The sequence below is a fragment of the Aquila chrysaetos genome, chromosome 1, assembly GCF_900496995.4.
Source record: "Aquila chrysaetos chrysaetos chromosome 1, bAquChr1.4, whole genome shotgun sequence".
Taxonomy (NCBI): Eukaryota; Metazoa; Chordata; class Aves; order Accipitriformes; family Accipitridae; genus Aquila; species Aquila chrysaetos.
In genome coordinates this window covers 65,203,190-65,220,600 of record NC_044004.1, presented here as the reverse complement: position 1 = coordinate 65,220,600, position 17,411 = coordinate 65,203,190, and the positions used below count along the sequence as shown (strand labels likewise).

The following is a 17,411-nucleotide window of genomic DNA, read 5'->3' as shown; positions in this document are numbered from 1 at the left end:
TGCATATAAAAAAGAAGGATGCATATTCACTCAAGTAACACATAAACCAATTCACTTTGAATTACACATACACTCAAAACAAGGCGGGGGGGGGGGGGGGGGGGGCAGGAAGCTGCCTAAGCAAATAAAAGGGAGAGATTCATACAAGGCCACCATCTCACAGCCTTGTGCCTTACTATTGTGCCATTTGAAGGTAGGCCTGAGATAGAAAAACTGAAGTGTGTTTACACTTCATAACTCTCAGACAATACAATCAGTTTTGTGGGTGAGAAGGCAAAGAAAACTGGGAGCAAGGGAGAACAGATGACACTTTCACACTCTTGAGCTGCAATGCAGACTTGCAAGATGTAAAAGGTAGAATATTATTTCCTCTCTGAAATGGGACACTACCAGTTGGTGCAACAATTTCCAAGTTTCAGAAGAACAACAAAATGAAAATCTGCTCTTCTGGTACAGATAAACTGCTTGGTTTAACACCTAACAACTTCACGACTCTAAACAATTCTGCCTAAGCTCACAAAACCTACATAACAAAACCACAAATGAACAATAACAGCAGAGATGCAGAACTTACTCTCCCATCTCTTGGCAAGATTAACACATATTTTTGTACTCTGTTCTTAGTGTTCAGAATTGGCTACACCTGAAGTCAAATAGCAGTCTCTTTCCTTTCCCCTTCCCCCCATCTGGCTAAGCACCTAACCATAAACAATCGTCTTTAGTACACAAGAGATAAACAACCTCAACCCTGAAACTGTACAGCAGAATAACATATAAAACAGCAAGTTCATGAGCAAAGCCCTTGCAATGACTGTCTTTGGAAGGCTTGTGAGGCTAAATCTGAGATGTTCTGACTGTAGATTACAGTGCAGTTTAGACGGTCTGCAGCTCACTACAAACTACACTACTACAGCACAGCTATAATTAAAGCTCTGTCATTCTTTCCACTATAAACTCTACTTTTCATGAGTTTATAATTTGGATCATAAAAATCTGTTCTGAGTGAAAAAGCTTGGCATACCAGTGCCTGTGCATGAGAAAATATTCTTTTTCCAAGACAGTCAGCTCCTTAAAGTTTTATGAATAACAATAAAGTTTGCCAGCTTAACCCAAAATAAGTTAAAGAAGAAATAAGCCACATGTCACTTAAGTTCCTTTGTAGTTTGAGGAGGGAAGTTTTATCTGGCCACGTTTAACCTACAGAGAGTCCAATGCCACTTCACGATTCAAAAACTGAAAAGCAATGTACAGCTGAAAGCAGAGGCTTACTACAATTTACACAGACTTAACTATAACTTAGACCTGGACTCAACCAAATTGAAATATCCCTAAACCTACCAAAGAGAAGGCAGATTGTGTCTTCTCTACTAAACCAAACCACCAACCCTGTTCCCATGACTCCTTGCCCAATCCTCCTTCCCAAGCTGAACAGAACCCTTACTCCTGACTACTCAAGCTTTCAAAATACCTTATTCTCTTTCTCCATTTTTCCATTCAATGCCGCTCCTTTGAGGTCATGCTGTGTCCCATGTAGGGAAAGAGTAGTAGTTGCTGGCATTTTCTGTGGATTTCTTTCCACTCCATTTCTAGTTGTTGCCCACCTATCTGCTATGTGAGTACCAGCTGTAGGCAGTTAAGATACCCTTGCATCAAGTGCTGCCCAAGAAACTGCCACCACTACCTTTATCAAGATAGGTGACATTTTACCACAGCTTTCCACACAGTTGCTTATATCTCTCAGCTAGGCTGGGTTTATGTCAGAAGAGCAATTCCACACAGACTTGACAATGCCTGACATTCGGAAATATCTGTCTACCCACTAAGTGCTTGAAAATTACATACAATAGTAATGCACAAAAAACTTAGACTGTATTTTTCATTTCTTTGACAGATGAAAGTAGCAATACACTCTTTTTATGAAAGATCCCAAGGGACTCGTCTGTTGTAAACAAGATGAGAGATAAGGAATAGTAAAACATATGGAACAAAAAAGGAAAAGGGAAAGAAGTCTTAATAGACTAGCAGACCTTATATATTAAAGGCTTTTGTTAATCTGCTCATTAAGGTAGAATAGAATACTTTCAGTCAGGCTCCTCAAGCCCTGTAAAGAACAACAGCAGCTAACACCTATATGAAAAAATATTCCCCATCCATCTTACTAAAATACTCCTTTAAACTGGCTCTCATTAAAAATTCATATTCACAACTAGGTTCTGGCCTAAAACTTTTAAGTAGTTAACTGATTAAAAAAAAGAGAGAGAGAGACTAAAATAAAAACAGCAGAGCACACATTCCTAATTTTAATTCAAGAGTGAAACACACCTCCTTTCTCTGTTGAAAGTAGAAAACTCAGAAGACAAGAACATTGCAACCCAGCTATCTGTTGAGAAAGTATCTTCATTTTTTTTCTAGCTAGTAATGACTGTGAATTCATAAGGATGGGCAGTGAGTCATTAGCTATTGCCTCAATCTTCCCTATACAGATTTGTCACTCAGCTCCTGTGACTATTAGGCCCCAGTTCCCAGTTTACTTTGACAGCACTTTTACCCATTCCGTTTATGAATCGAGTAGTTTCAAACATCTGAACTCTCTTAGTTTGCAAGGCACAGGCACGTTATATGTTTTCTGCTGTCTCCCAATCTGTTTGAATGAGAATGATAAACTCTTGCTCATCAATGGGTTTGGCCAAGCTTTTTGCTGTTGTGCAACACAAACCTGCACTCCTGAACAACAAGGCTATTGAGCTTTCCCAGTGCAGGGAGTGGCCTCCTTTTAAACTCTGTCAGCTGCCTATCTCCAAAGATCAGAGTTGACTCATATACTTGAGATGGTCCCTTTGATTTCAGACTCTTACACCAAAAACCAATCAATCTTCTCTGTACCTCATCAGACATCTTGGTAGATTATGACAGATGGTGAACTTCTACTGAGATAAACAATGGTATCCCCACAGTACTACTTCCATATTTTTTCATTCCTTCACATGTAACCCTCATCGGAAGATGCTAATTTGATAGCACAAAAAAACTCCAGCTGTCTTGTCTGTACAACTTGTACGGAAATCACAGTACCTTTTTAAACCTGCCTATGCCATTTCAATAACACTCCTTTCTGGAGCACAAGGCTCAGATGCATAGGAGAGAAAGAATTGGCTAACTGGAATGTAAGCATCTCCTGAGATGGCCACAAGGGGCATGAACAGGCATTTTTAGAAATTCAACCTTGATAAAAGGCTTTATCATCTCTCCTTAATAAGGAGGTGTTTACACCTCAGTGCGGGAAAAGGAGGCAAAAGTGGTTTTTTTAATACAGTTATTTCTGTCACACAACAGACAGGCAGCCATGAGTTTTCAACTGTATGGATTTTGAATGCACCTGAATAAATGACTGAGCTAGCTCTGTACATACAGCTCTTCTACTGTATACCTTAGATGACTAATTTATGCCTTCTGGCCCATCACAAGCAGGATCCGACTCTGCTCTTGGTTTCTACCCAACTGTCCCAAGTTTACAACTCCTGAAAATCATGTCACATTTTCAAAGCAAACAAAATATGCAGTTTTCCTTATAGGGGTCTGCATACAGACCATTTTATAAGTCTCCACAGAACAAATACGAAGACTTTTCCCCCCCCATGCATTCTTTTAATTAACTGATGGAACTTGTTGTCAAGTATTCCCACTGAGGTAAAGAACTTAACCTGAGTCCAAAAAAAATTTCATATTTCAGGGTTTAACTGCATCATCCAGAGTTACACAGTGCAAAATCTGTCTCTAATAGCTGGAGACCAGGATTCTCCTTCAAGGAAAATTACTTGACAATTGGCTGTTACCAAGTTTTTTTTCTTTTTCTAATTTTAATTGATTAACTTGATACTGGCTGACTTACAGAGATCAACTATTTTCACTGGGTATGCAATCTGGACAAGTACATTTATCTTCATTGGCAACAGATGTTCTAATGCTTTCACTTTACCTAAAAAAAGAAGATGAAGCGAATATCTCGACAGTTTCAAGGACTGCTACATGGGAACTCAAATTTTTCATAACGAGAAATCTTTGTTTAATGACTGGAATACTCAGAAAATCAAAAAGCTTCACTAACCTTCTACATTCATAGCTTCCCTCAGAAGCTGCAACTTCTTCTGTCTCTCTCTTATCCTGTCAAAGGCACTTGATATTGCTGCAGAAGTTGATGTCTCAGGCACATGGCGCGTTTGGTCCAGTTTTTGTGGTCCAAAGACATCCAGTGCTATGCTCCCATCAGAGTATCTCGCTTCCTTGTTTCTGGTAGTAGTAGAAGTCCGTACCATAAATGCTTCACACTGATGGTTGTGCCCATGAGAGCCTCCAACATGGTCCCTCTCAGCTGCCTTGTCAGTTGTGCAAAGCAAATCTGTGGAGGAAGCCCATACTTTCCGCTTGGGAGCGACATCTGTATGAAGGTGACCTTTTTTTTCAAACTCACTGGTTTTACATCTATGAGGACAAAAAACATCTTCCTGTCCTGAGTTGTAACCTGCAGAAATGCCCTGGAAAAACTCTTCCTCACCTTGTGTTCCTCTAATGGACAGAAATCCCATCGACTTGCTAAGTCCTTTGTTAAGCATGGTCTGTTGAGAGAAGTGAGCTTTGTGTCCATCAGGTGCATCAACCACCAATGTTTTTCCTAGAATAAGGAGACATTTCATATATGTAATTTTGTACTTAATACAAAAGAGTGCAACACAAGTTACTTATGGTTAAAGTGTATACTGAGCACACATTTTGGCCTTAATGTTGCCATGCAAAACATTGAGACAGCTACTTAAAGTGCTGCCTCAGTCAACAAAGATAGAACTCCAACTACTTCATATCTGACAGGCATTTTATTTCTTTTATTTCTTAAGTGCCCAAGAAAAAATTATGGCCTACTATAATTCAGCATTAACATTTAAAAAAAATACTATCACATACATGCTGAAAGTTTTTTCATTAGTTTTATTTTTAAAATAGTCTGGACTATCACCAAAAGTACTGTTTAATGATCAATCTGAAACCAGCCATTCCTCTCACCTCTTAACACCCAAAGATACCACCTACAATTTTTAACGACAAGTCCCGGTTTGTTCTACAGATTTACAGATGCCCTGCAGTAGTGTCAGTAGTAAAAGAAAAATGACTGTGCAGTTAGGAATTTTAAAAATCCTGGATCTTCCTTTAATGACTATTTTTGGTGATGACAGTCTCTCCAGATAAAGAATACTCTAAACCAAAAACAACAAAGCTTCAAAGATCAAAGTGATTCTATGAGCCTCTACACTTCATGTCTCATTAATAAATGGATCAGTCAATACTAATGAAGACTCTCTTCTCCCCCTCCCTTACCATGAAATTACTTCCAGAATAAAAGAAACTGTCAGCGGTGGAATAATATCAATGAAATATGTGCTCTCTGAAGAATATCATATCATGGTCACCGAGAAGTTTTGATGATCATGTATGTCTTGGGCATAAAATTTTCTCAAAGTATTAGCCCAATTTTACAAAACTAATCAGAAACATTGGTAAGTACAATCATATTTCTTAATGTTAACAGATGACCTACAACTTTGCCTTTCATGTTCTTAAGTCTTCCTGAGATCAGAGTAACCATTATAAGAGTAACAACCCAGAGACAAACTAGTATCAAAGACTACCCAACTGCTACTTACTTTGTTAGCAAACTAAAATTTGTGAATGCTTCTGTATTATTAGAGTTGCAAAAATCCAGTCTATTGCAGGCAGTCATCTACTCATAACTCCAACTGACCAAGTACATTGCAAAAATTATGAAGTCTAACCTTTCCAATCTACATCATACACACTGCATTAATATGGCAATCTCAACCTCATCATGATACTCCTGATGAGAAAACCCAAATAAAAATACTCTGTGCTGGGTTGCGTAAGCGATGCCTGCTCACCCAGGTGGAGTCAGTATGGCATGTGATGCTTTTCTTAGAGCTAGCTCCATCTCTGCTGTGATATTACCACATACATCTCTTAAGAAGCAGCAGCCTTGAAGACATCCTCCCAATAGAAAGCAGTTGTGAGCTCAAAGTAAATTACTGTGCTGTATCTACTACTCTCAAAGATGGCTCTACAGTGCTGCCTGCTGCTCTTCCAAAGTTGATTGAAATTAACTGCCCCACTTGCACAGTAGACTCCTGCTGATCTTTATCTAGAGTGTATTATCCTTTCGAATTGAGTTTCATGGAATGCTTTAAGGACGCTCATAATTGCACTCAGAAATGCTTTAAAAGCTTATGGCTTTACACCTTTCAATCCTCATATTCTGCTTGAAAAGGGGCTGTTAGTTTTCAGTTTCTATTTCTGCGATATTAAACTAACAACAGGTGTTTAAAAAGAAAAGCAAGACTAAAGCCAAATGCAACTAAGAAGCCCCTTGCTTCTTACCAACACACAAATACATGATGGTAAAAAATGTTAGGGTTTGGATTGTCTAAAAAGTGTCTTGTAAGAAATTACACAGTTCCCACATGTTCCAGCCAAGAGAATAAAACAAAAACCTTTGCCAGTGACAATGAACTAATCTTCTGAAAGGATCTGATGCATCACTTCATATTTTACAAATATGGCTTTAATCCTAAACTCAAGTAAACATAATTATCTTTGTGGTCAGATAAATCTTATGTTATTATCTTACTCTCAGACTATACATCCCTCATAAGGCTAGTGAGTTACATATAATATTCACACACACCAAAAAGCCTTTTAAAAATAGCTGTTCACTGTGAAGTTCCCACTATCTATCTAAAGCAGCAGGATGATATCCATTCTGCAAACACATACTTCACATTCACATACATGCACATCAAGGACAGACATTCCTAAACAGGATTTTAGCTCAGTCATTTGTGAGAGAGAGAAAAACCAAAATACTGCAGTATCTAAGATGGTCACCAAAAAAGGCAAATCAAAAGGAGCTCTGAAAATCTTCCCAAATAATGAGAGTTCCAAGATAATTTTAGGCAGAAAAACCCAAAACAACCTCCTCTACATACTGTTTTCACATATTTTTTTAAATGTAAAAAAAAAAAAAAAAAAAAAACACAAAAACCCAAAACCCCCACCTCTTCAACACTGAAAGTATTTACATGCACAAGACCTTACTGAGCAAAACAATGGCAAACAAAGCAGAAAAAACAAGAGAGACAGCTGCAACTCCAATATGCTATTGAGGCTCTAAATTCAGGATTACTTGGTACATCACTGGTCATGACTCAGAAGAACATTCCTGGTTCAAAAGATCATTTAGGTCTCTGCACGTTGAAGTGTTATCTTGTTTCAGGATCACATTCAGTGAGAAAAGCCACAACGTACTTTAAGTACCAGTGGGTATCCTCACCATAGCACACGCAGAGACATAAACATATCTGTTGTATGCTGGTGAGAACTGCAGTGAAAGAGCCCAGCTGCCAGTAAAAAAGAGTGCTAGAGGAGCATCGTCCTCACCAAAGCTGTAGTTTCCATCAACTTGTAGCATTCAGACTAGATGTAACAGAAGCTGCTTCCAGTTCATGCAGAGGCTGAGAAGACACAAGCTCCTTGCCTCAGCATGCTAGAGATGTTTTCTATTCCCCAAGTCATCCATCCACCTGGAGCTTCCTCATGAGGAAAAGTGAATGCCATTAACACTATCTCATCAGCAGTGACTGGGAAAGTACTCATCGCTACACCTTTGCCACTCATTCAGCTAACTGCATGATGAGACAGCAGATGAGCTGTCCCATCAGGAAGCAGTGCAGGAGGCATTCCACTTCCACTCCGCTGAGTGGAGATGTCTACAGGTCTATCTCATATCCACATTGACTTATGCAGCCAACATGAGTTTTTAACATAGTACCAAAAGGAATCTACAGCTGGCCTTAGTATTCACTCTTGAGACTGTAAAATTCTCTTGGACATCTTTCATCTTTCTGTTATTACTCTCCCCATTCCCACTTCTGCTTTTCACCAGTCTTGGCATTTCTTCCCACCTTTGCAAAACCCATCCCTCTCTACATAATGTCATTTAAACAAGCTGTCCCCAAACCAGCTCACAGCATCAACATGAGCTGTTTAAGAATCATTCTCAGAGAAAGGTAAAGAAGAGACTAGGAGGCAAGGGGTCCACAGGCTGCTCATGTTGGGCATTCTGAGAAGGCAAACCGAAACAAAGCAGCAATACAGAACTTACAGATCCATACTTTATACCAGCCAAGAATGCATGCTGCTCTTGGCACCAGAGAGCAGAGGTCAATGATCAAGGACAAGACTTCTCAGTACAGAAGCAACTCAATTGCAGATACCAGTGAAAAAATTGGATTAGGCAACCAGCAATCAGTCCAGGTCAATTCTTCTATTGTTAATAACTTAAATCTGTCCTCATCCCTCCTTACTTTTTTTAAGTACTATTATAGACTTTGTAAGTCACAAAATCAACTGTTAAGGTATTTTCACTTTTTTTTCCCTGGACTTTCTCAACAGACTACCTCAGCATTACTTAGATCAAGGGTCTTAAATGACTTCAGTAAGTCTCAGCACATGGCTCGTGTCTAGCTTTCAGCTAACAATAAATCTCCAGAATAGAGCAGACTGGAATCATAGGCCCTTCTTTAATACATGTATTTTCATTTGAATGGCATACACAAGTCCAAATTCATTAAGCCAATACGTATCCACTAACTTTCTTTCCCCAGCTTTTATGATGAAATGTGTGGGAAAGTGAAGGGAAGAACTACCAGTAAAAGTTGTATATGAAGAATTAAGATCCACCTACTGATCAAAAGGAACCTGACTTCATAATGGAACTTTTATGTCTTTAAATTATAATGGATGGAGAGACTCGTGTTATGACCTTCCTTTAAAAAAACCGCACGTATTTGTAATGGAAACTGGAGACGCATCCAAAGTATCTTGGCTCCACTAAAGACATTAAGTATCTCACATGAGACCACACAGAGCTACTCCATGCTTCAGTTACCCAAGAGTGTAACAGGACAGAGAAGTGCTTCCCTACTTGTCAGTGATGGTTATAGGACAAGCCATTAGCAATTAAGATACTACAGCATGTAAGTAACTTCAGAAGGCATGTTTTCCCCTTCCCCAGTTACTTCTCTGCTGAACTAAACTCTTCTTCATGCTCCTCTGAACAGTATCTGGATTCTTGATTTCACGTATTGCCTGTGGGTGTTTATCCTCTACTTAATGTTACATTAGTGCAATTATTTATAATTACTGTAAATAATTCAAATGCAATTATAGTAATTGCATGATTCCAAAGTATAATAAATAGTGAGGGAATATATACAATAAAAATAGCAATTAATCACCAAGAGCTCACAATGAAATTCTCTTGTGGTGCTAAAATGAAAATCTAGTTTTCCACACACCTTCAACTGGCAGATGTTACATTTGCTAAATAACCATGGATCTGCTTCCTTCTTCCTTTGGTGTCTTCAGCTATGAATGCAACTATACCGTCTGACACCAGTGTCATTCACAAACCATCTTTTACTCACACTGACAGTAATTTGGTTGACTTTCCTCTGAGCAAGAGAGTTGTTATCTGTCCCTAACTAAATTCAGCCTGTCTGCAATTAACTTGTGTACCAGCTTGATCATACAGGCAATCAATCAATTACTACGTAAGTGCAAACATGGTCAGTGCCAGCACATAATGTAACTGTTTTTACTGAATAAACTCAGCTCAAGTTTCTTTAGTCTTTCTGATTGCCCCCTTCTTTTGTTTGCACAAAACAAAATACCTTTTTCAGCTCCATTTCAGCAAACTTATAGATATATACATACATACACACACACGGAGGGGGGCGAGAGGGGGTGAGGAAGAGACAGGGGCTGGGGGGGACAAAGAGAGATTGCCCACATATGCATGAAAGTACACACCATCATTGCCAGACTGGAAGGTCTGAAAAGAGGAAATTATTATACAGGAGTTTAAAAAACATCTCCCACATGATCTTTGTGCAGAGAACAGAACAACAGAAAAATCCTTATCCCAACACAATACAGTTAGTTTCTCAAACATGAGTGGGTAGCTGATGGAGGAGTTGGGTTTGCAATCCCTTTGGGGCAGGCTAAGAGCCAAACAGAAGATAACAGAGCCAGATGTGTCCTGTGGGTTGACTGCTAGGAATGGCACCTCCTCCTTTCTTTTACTTTTTTAAATTGTTGAGAAAATCCAAGTTTCAGATGGAAGTACTCCTAAAACAATGCATTCTTTGTGAAGGAAGAAATGAGCTGGACACAAGGACTGTTGAAAGCACTGTAAGTAATGGCCAAGCTATAAATCCTGTAGAACAATTAACATTCTGCTTTGGACTGACATGGCTCCTCTATCAAAAAACCAAATAGCTCCAGAAACCAGGCATCTTGTTCACAATGGTGCTAGTGAACCTTGCCAAGTAGCACTTAGTAAATGCAACGTTTTACCTGTTCCCTTCCTCAGCACCTCTGCAGAAAAGACAAGTGCACCACACCTCTTCCCCACTCAGGTTTGTGGGCTGCTTTTTTTTGGTACATTTCTCAACCAAGTAGGCAACAGGGCCACCCAGCTATTCCCTTCCTGGATTTCAGCATACCCCAGGAGAAGCTCAGTGATACAGCTGCTTTTCTGCACAGAGACAGCATTTGACATCTCTGGTTTGGTTTCCTCACTAATCTTTGTGTCCATTTCTGTTTTGTCTTCAGAGTTCTGAGTTTGTCCTTAGCACCACTATGACAGCACTTCCAATACTGCCAGGCTGGAAGCTCAGTAAGGCTGTAGCAACTATACTTAAGTTTAAAAGAACTCTACCAACACCAACCACTAGTACTGCTAGATGCAACCAGAAACACTTATTGGAAGTGCAAAAGAAAAAAAATTTTTTTTTTTTTTTAAAACCAAGAAATCTTCATCTGGCTTCCATTTGGTTTTGATGAACTCTGGAAGTTATTCTCCACCTACTCAGTGCTTTGTTTTTCTAGTAATGAGGAGACAGGGGAAAGAAAAAAAAAAAGTTTTATTTCCAGATGAGAGATTTTCAAGTCAATCGAATTAAGTTTGTGCTGTATTTTTTGATAAGTTAAATCTGTGTGCTTGGATTTAGCAAGAAAATGAGTAAGCTGTTTCAGTTCACACATGGAGGTCATCATTATAATCCATTTCTTTATAGAACAAAAGCTGCATTTTCACTCAGATCAGAAACTAAAACATAATCCACAATCAATTTCCCTGGATCAAAAGCAAAAGGGTACATCTTTTGTCTGAGAATTTTTGCTGGGCAGCTACATTAGTAATTGATATTCCAGAGAACAGTAACCAACACTAGAATTTCTTGTTAAAATTGAAAGCAAGTTCACTTAGCCTTAGAATCTTTTATTCAGTTTACACCACCTACCATTTTTGCTTCACCTGACAGCATATAGTCTAATTAAACAGGGAGTTTATCAACATCTAAAATTTTGTTCAGCATTTCCAATTATTTCCTGTTACATACAGTTAAGGTGAACCTTGGTGATCTTTTAAATTCATTCCAAGCCTTTATTCATGTGGCATGTATTCTTTTGGCAGAGACAAAGGCTGGAATTGCAGGATACAACCATAATATTGTAACATAAAAGGTTAACCCGTGACAGTCTATCACATTGCACAAGTCAAGTTAAAATCAGAGACCCTTGTAGTAGGAAACCAAAGCCCAGATACCTGTTAGCTAAATCTCTTTAAAAGATGAAATATCTCTGCAAAGGTCTGTCCTTGGTGTTCACAGATCATCAATATAAATTGGAACTTTGTGAATAAACACACAAGGTGCAGGATTTCAATTACTAGAGGGCTGGGAAGCAGGCTGCCAGGCATGTACAACTTACAAAGATTTCAACTGGGCTTTAAATAGACTATGCATCCTTTTGAAGGATGAGTGCCATGGTTTGTGGCAAAGAGTAACATGGTGAGTTAATTCCTGCTTTATGTTTGGAAGAGTTTGACAACTCTTTTGTCACACCAAAATAATTTTATCAAGCAACTTCCACAAATAATTCTTGAAGTAAAGACTCTTAAGGTCTAAAGTGTTTTGAGTATGAAACTTAAAAAACACTCATTAGTTCAGATGACTCACACCAGGTTTTACCACTTCTATTTCTGCTGGCTAAGTCAGTTCCTAAATACTATGTTCCGAGTATGACTTGACTAAAAGCAAACATTCTGTAATATTAATTTAGAATAAATTACTTCTGCTGTCAGCCCTGCCATAAAGCTCATTCACCAAGATGGCCACAGAAAGTGAGTCATAAAAGAGACAAAAAATAAATTTAATTGGGGAGAATATTAACATGAAGCTATTTATTAATTTAATAATTATCTTCAAGACATAAAGATGGAAACGAATAGCTGAAAATATCCAACCTTGGTACGTGAGGAGAGCAAAATATCCGATCTATGCACATGAAGTGGAAAAATATTTCACAACGTTTGTCCTAAGCCAACAATAAAGGCCCAGCAATTATAATTTTGGATGACCACAGCATGGAAAACTGATCTTGACATTAATGACTTTCAAAGACTTAAAGCAAAAATGTTGGCATTTTTCAAAGACTGCAAATATCTAAGGTATTAGGTGGCTACTCTCCAACTAGGAGCACATCTCTCTTGCTGAACCATCTCTGTATTTGTGAACTTAGCATGATTTATCAGCTATCTTAAGTTAGATACTGATAGTAACATTCTGAAACCCTTAAGTTCATAATAAATGCCTTAGCTCTATGCTGCTTTTTTCTCCATATAACAGCTATTCTATTCATTGAAAATTCTCTAAGATTTTCACAATGACTCAACAGAACTTGACCTCCATGATTTACATCCGTAAATATGCTGGTAAAATGAGACACGTCCTTATGTGTGCCCCACCCCACCCCAGTTGTCCCAGTGCTAAACTGGGCTCAAAACATCATCTCAGAGGAAGTTAAACCCAAACATTTAGATAAAAGATGACTGACATAACTTCTAACTTATTAGAAAGACAGTTCACTCAGAATCATAATCCTGCCTGGTAGCTTCCTACCTTTCTAAGGGTTTGCTGTTTTGCAATTGGAGTAAGAGGCGTGTATTTCAACTACACACAGCAGAAGAATAATACAGTGTCAACAGAGGAAAAAAGGACTCTATGCTTTTCTGAGTTGGTTTTTCTTTTTTTTTTTTTTTTTTCTTTTACCATTACTATTTTTCTTTCATTTGGCCTTCTACTTGTGGCTCCTCAATCTATGAGATTATCATCAGTATAATTAGTACTACATTCCACAGCTCACTTTTCCAGAAATCTAAAAGCTGTGCCCTCAGGGCAGCTGATCTGTGCTGTTATTGACAGAATTTGCAACAGCAAACCAGCATACCATTACAGAAGAAGAAATAACCAAGCATTAAATTGCCCTGAATCAAATGTGTGCTGTCTCTCAATATCAGACACCCATTTCACTGAGCCCTCACTAACTTTCAAACACAGAACTCGGTATACATGCCAAGTGGAACTGAAAACAGCTAGAGCCAGTTTGGTTATGTGTGGGGGTTTGTTTTGTCCTGTTTTGTATTTTACTGATACTCTATATTCCCTGAGGTCCTAGTGAAGTGGAGATCAAGGAATGTATCTAACACTGAAAAACAGAGAAGTAAGATGGTGCTATTAAGACATAGCAGGAAATGGGACTGATAACAGAAGTAGAATTGGGAAAGGTTTTGGGGAAGCCAAGAGGGTTGTAAACCCTCTAGGGAAAAGGAGAAAAATAACAAAGAGTTCCACAGGTAATGAATGTGATACAGGTAAATTGAAACAGGTTGAGTGGAAGCAGGACAGACAGAACATTAAAAAAATAAAGGAATAATTCATTTCAATTTATCTTCTTTTCTGAAAGTAAAGACTCAAATAACAGAAAACACGAAGAAGATCTACTTCTAGGGATAGGGGGAAGAAAGAAGCATAAGAGCAAAATATCATAAAACCCACACAGTAACTGAAAAACATTTTTGCTGGGTGACAGTTCATCTTGACAAAAATAGGAAAAATAAGTATTCAAGAGCATCCAATTAATAACTTGTACCTTCAGGACCAGGCTTGGAGTGATACAGACAAAATAATGTTTGCACTGGAACAGTGATGCACAAACATTCATTCCCTGTGGTGCCGCACATTATCTGTAACAACGTACATATGCATGCACTTTCAATCAACTTAAGAGATAGAGAGGTTAGAGGATGAGGACTCTTCAGCCAACTTTATAGCCTGGGGGTTAATCAAGCTCACTCACTTCACAAATATTATTTGAGTAAAGATTATGTTTAATTAGTTCTCCTCAGACAATGTGATGTTCCCTAAAAAGAGAAACATTTCAAAAAGCGATTTTGACTGAGGTCACTTAAAACACTTTTTTTGAATTTACTGATTGATAGCAGCTGAGCCTAAGGATGACTCAGTCTCAGAGAATCCTTAACTCTTGGTTGTTCTTCCCTGACCCAGTGACAAGCGCACACACACAAGGGAACCTCTTCTGCTTGGCACCCTAGAACTAGGCAGAGCCAGAAGGCAAGTGAGCACACATCAGACAGACAAACATACAGTTCCACAGCCCTTCAGAGATTCAGACACTGCATCTGAACTGAACTTTGCAGTAATTAAAACAAACAGCAACACCTCTCAACCACCTCAGAAGCAAAATCATATATACTAAGCAATTCAAAAAAAGCAAGGATAAGAGGAAAGAATATTCTAGCCATGACATTTTTTTCAAGTCAGACGATACAGCAGAAAAACAGCAATCAGATCATCTAGTCTATATCCTTTAATTTAAAGACATAGTCCTCAGAGAAAGTTTCAGACATTACAGGGATATTATTCACCCTAGTACTGAGCCAGAAAGCCATGGAGATACTGGCTGGAGTAATACTTCAATCTCCAAAATTTAGTAGAACCTAAACCAAAAGCTTTTTTGTTAAGATATACTTAAGACTTTGGGGACAAACATTACTTCTGGGGGAAAAAAAACAAAATCTGGTAAAAAGCTTAAACAAAGTTGTGTGTAGGAAAACAAATGAACAATACCTCCCCCCCCCCAAAACCACACAAACATTTTAAAAAAGAAGTTAAGGGTTTTCTAAGAAAATGAAAAGCAAACCAGCAAAAGACTATTCAACTGTATCAGTGAAAATAAAAAAAGAACAAAGGTGTGTAAACAAACTGTGAATATGACAACACTGGAAACTGGAAATTGGGAAGAATAGTGTTAAAGAATAAACTAACAATTTAACCATCAGAACAATAAGGTTATAGTACAACCCTTATAAAATTGGTGGTGTATTGCATTTGTGTGGCAGGGTTTTGGCAGCAGGGGAGGGGGCTACAGGGGTGGCTCCTGTGAGAAGCTGCTGGAAGCTTCCCCGGCTCCAAGTCGGACCTGCCTCTGGCCAAAGCCCAGCGCCAAGGACCAGCCCATCAGCGATGGTGGTGGTGCCTCTGGGAGAACAGATTTTAGAAGGGGTACCTGCAGTGAGTAGGGGGATTGGAATGTGAGAGGAACCCCTCTGCAGATACCGAGGTCAGTGAAGAAGGAGGAGGAGGAGGTGCGCCAGAGGAGGTGGATGCCCCCGCAGCCCGTGGTGAGACGGCAGGCTGTCCCCCTGCAGCCCATGGAAGAAGGCGGGGGAGCAGATGCCCACCTGCAGCCTGGGGAGGACCCCATGCCGGAGCAGGGGGATGCCCCCGAAGATGGCCGTGACTCCATGGGAAAGCTGCACTGGAGCAGTCTGTGACTGAAGGACTGCACACCATGGAAGGAACCCACGCTGAAGCAGCTTGTGAAGAACTGCAGCCCATGGGAAGGACCTACGTCAGAGAAGTTCACGGACAACTGTCTCCCGTGGGAGGGACCCCACGGTGGAGCAGGGGAAGAGTGAGGAGTCCTCCCCCTGAGGAGGAAGGAGCGGCAGAGACAAGGTGTGGGGAGCTGACCCCAACCCCCATCCCCGGTTCCCCTGCACTGCTGGGGGGAGAAGGTGGAGAGAACTGGGAGTGGGGTTGAGCCGGGAAGGAGGGAGGGGTGGGGGGAAGGTGTTCTAAGGTTTGGTTTTACTTCTCATTATCCTGTTCTGATTTGATTGGTAACAAATTAAACTGATTTTTTTTTCCCCAAAGTTGAGTCTGGTTTTTGCCCATGACCATAACTGGTGAGTGATCCCTCCCTGTCCTTCCGTCTACTCACAAGCTTTTTATTATATTTTCCCCTTCCCATTCCACCCAGGGCGGGGGGGAAGGAGTGAGCAAGCAGCCTCATCGTGCTTTATTGCCAGCTGGGCTTAAACCACAACAGGTGGGAACCACAGAAAAAAATCATTTTAAGAAAGAGCTTAAGAAGTTCAGAAAGAAAGGTATTACATGGTTTACAAATCCAGTCAACTAGATTGATCCAGTCCCAAACCCTGTATTTCTACAGATCTTCCTATTGCTACAGAAATATTCTGGAAAAGAAGAAGAAAAAAGCCAGTAAGAAAACAAGGCCCCTGAGAAAGCAGTAAGAACAGTGCATTTGTGCCAGAAAATTAAGAGACAGCTTGTACCAGAAACTATTCCTAAACACATAGCGCCATACTGGAAGGGCTGGCAACCACTGACATAAGGTTTTTATATCAAAACGTAGCCTAATCTAGGACTCATCTCTAAAGAATCAATAAAGGAAGACCACCAATGCCTGGCCAGACTCATGTCTAACTGTTGCAGTTTCTATTGCCACTGACAACTCCATGGATTATTTCGGTTCCTGCAATTCACTGCACAGTTGCTTGACAGAAAACTAAAAAACAGAGGAGCAACACAAGCACATCAGCAACATAACTTTGTTCCAAGTCTACTGGTGGTAAATAGGCAGGGAGATAACGTGAGGCAGATGAAAACCCTGTGTCCCTAACACTTATGGTCATGGCCAGCATCAGCTGTCAACCTTTATCCCTTTTCCTCCACAGTGGCAACAGCAACAGTTTGCCTCTGAAACAGTCTGTCTCCTCCATGCCCCCACCCAGTTTCCTCTTTCCTTACTTCCCTAAAGTAACAGTACAACCCTACCTGGCCTCTTTGTCCACCTCACACTGTCAAAGCACAGCAGAACTGTGATGGAACATAGAATACTTCAGGAAAAAAGAGGAGTCAGAAAAAACCTGTGCGTGCAGAGAAAAGAGTCCAGGGCTGCGTGGGAAGCAGGGAAAGAGGCTGGGTGCAACTAGAGCTGTGAAGAGAAAGCAGAGTCCACAGGAAAGAGGGAACAAAGAAAAGCTGCTTCCTGTTCCTCTAGCTGACCTACCTTCAGCTGAAGATTCCCTTTCTCCAAAAAGAAAACTTTTGGCTCAGAACCTT

General features: G+C 39.8%; 1 protein-coding gene across 2 annotated transcripts in view; it reads right to left on the bottom strand.

Annotated features, from left to right (window-relative positions):
- The window catches only part of PTPN13 (protein tyrosine phosphatase non-receptor type 13), a 126,900-nt gene that overhangs the window by 60,068 nt on the left and 49,421 nt on the right, over nt 1-17,411 (bottom strand). For both annotated transcript variants that reach the window (XM_030017094.2, XM_030017105.2), the window contains exon 7: nt 4,106-4,669. In XM_030017094.2, coding sequence (XP_029872954.1) covers nt 4,106-4,669 — 564 coding nt within the window. The remainder of the gene's footprint in view (nt 1-4,105; nt 4,670-17,411) is intronic.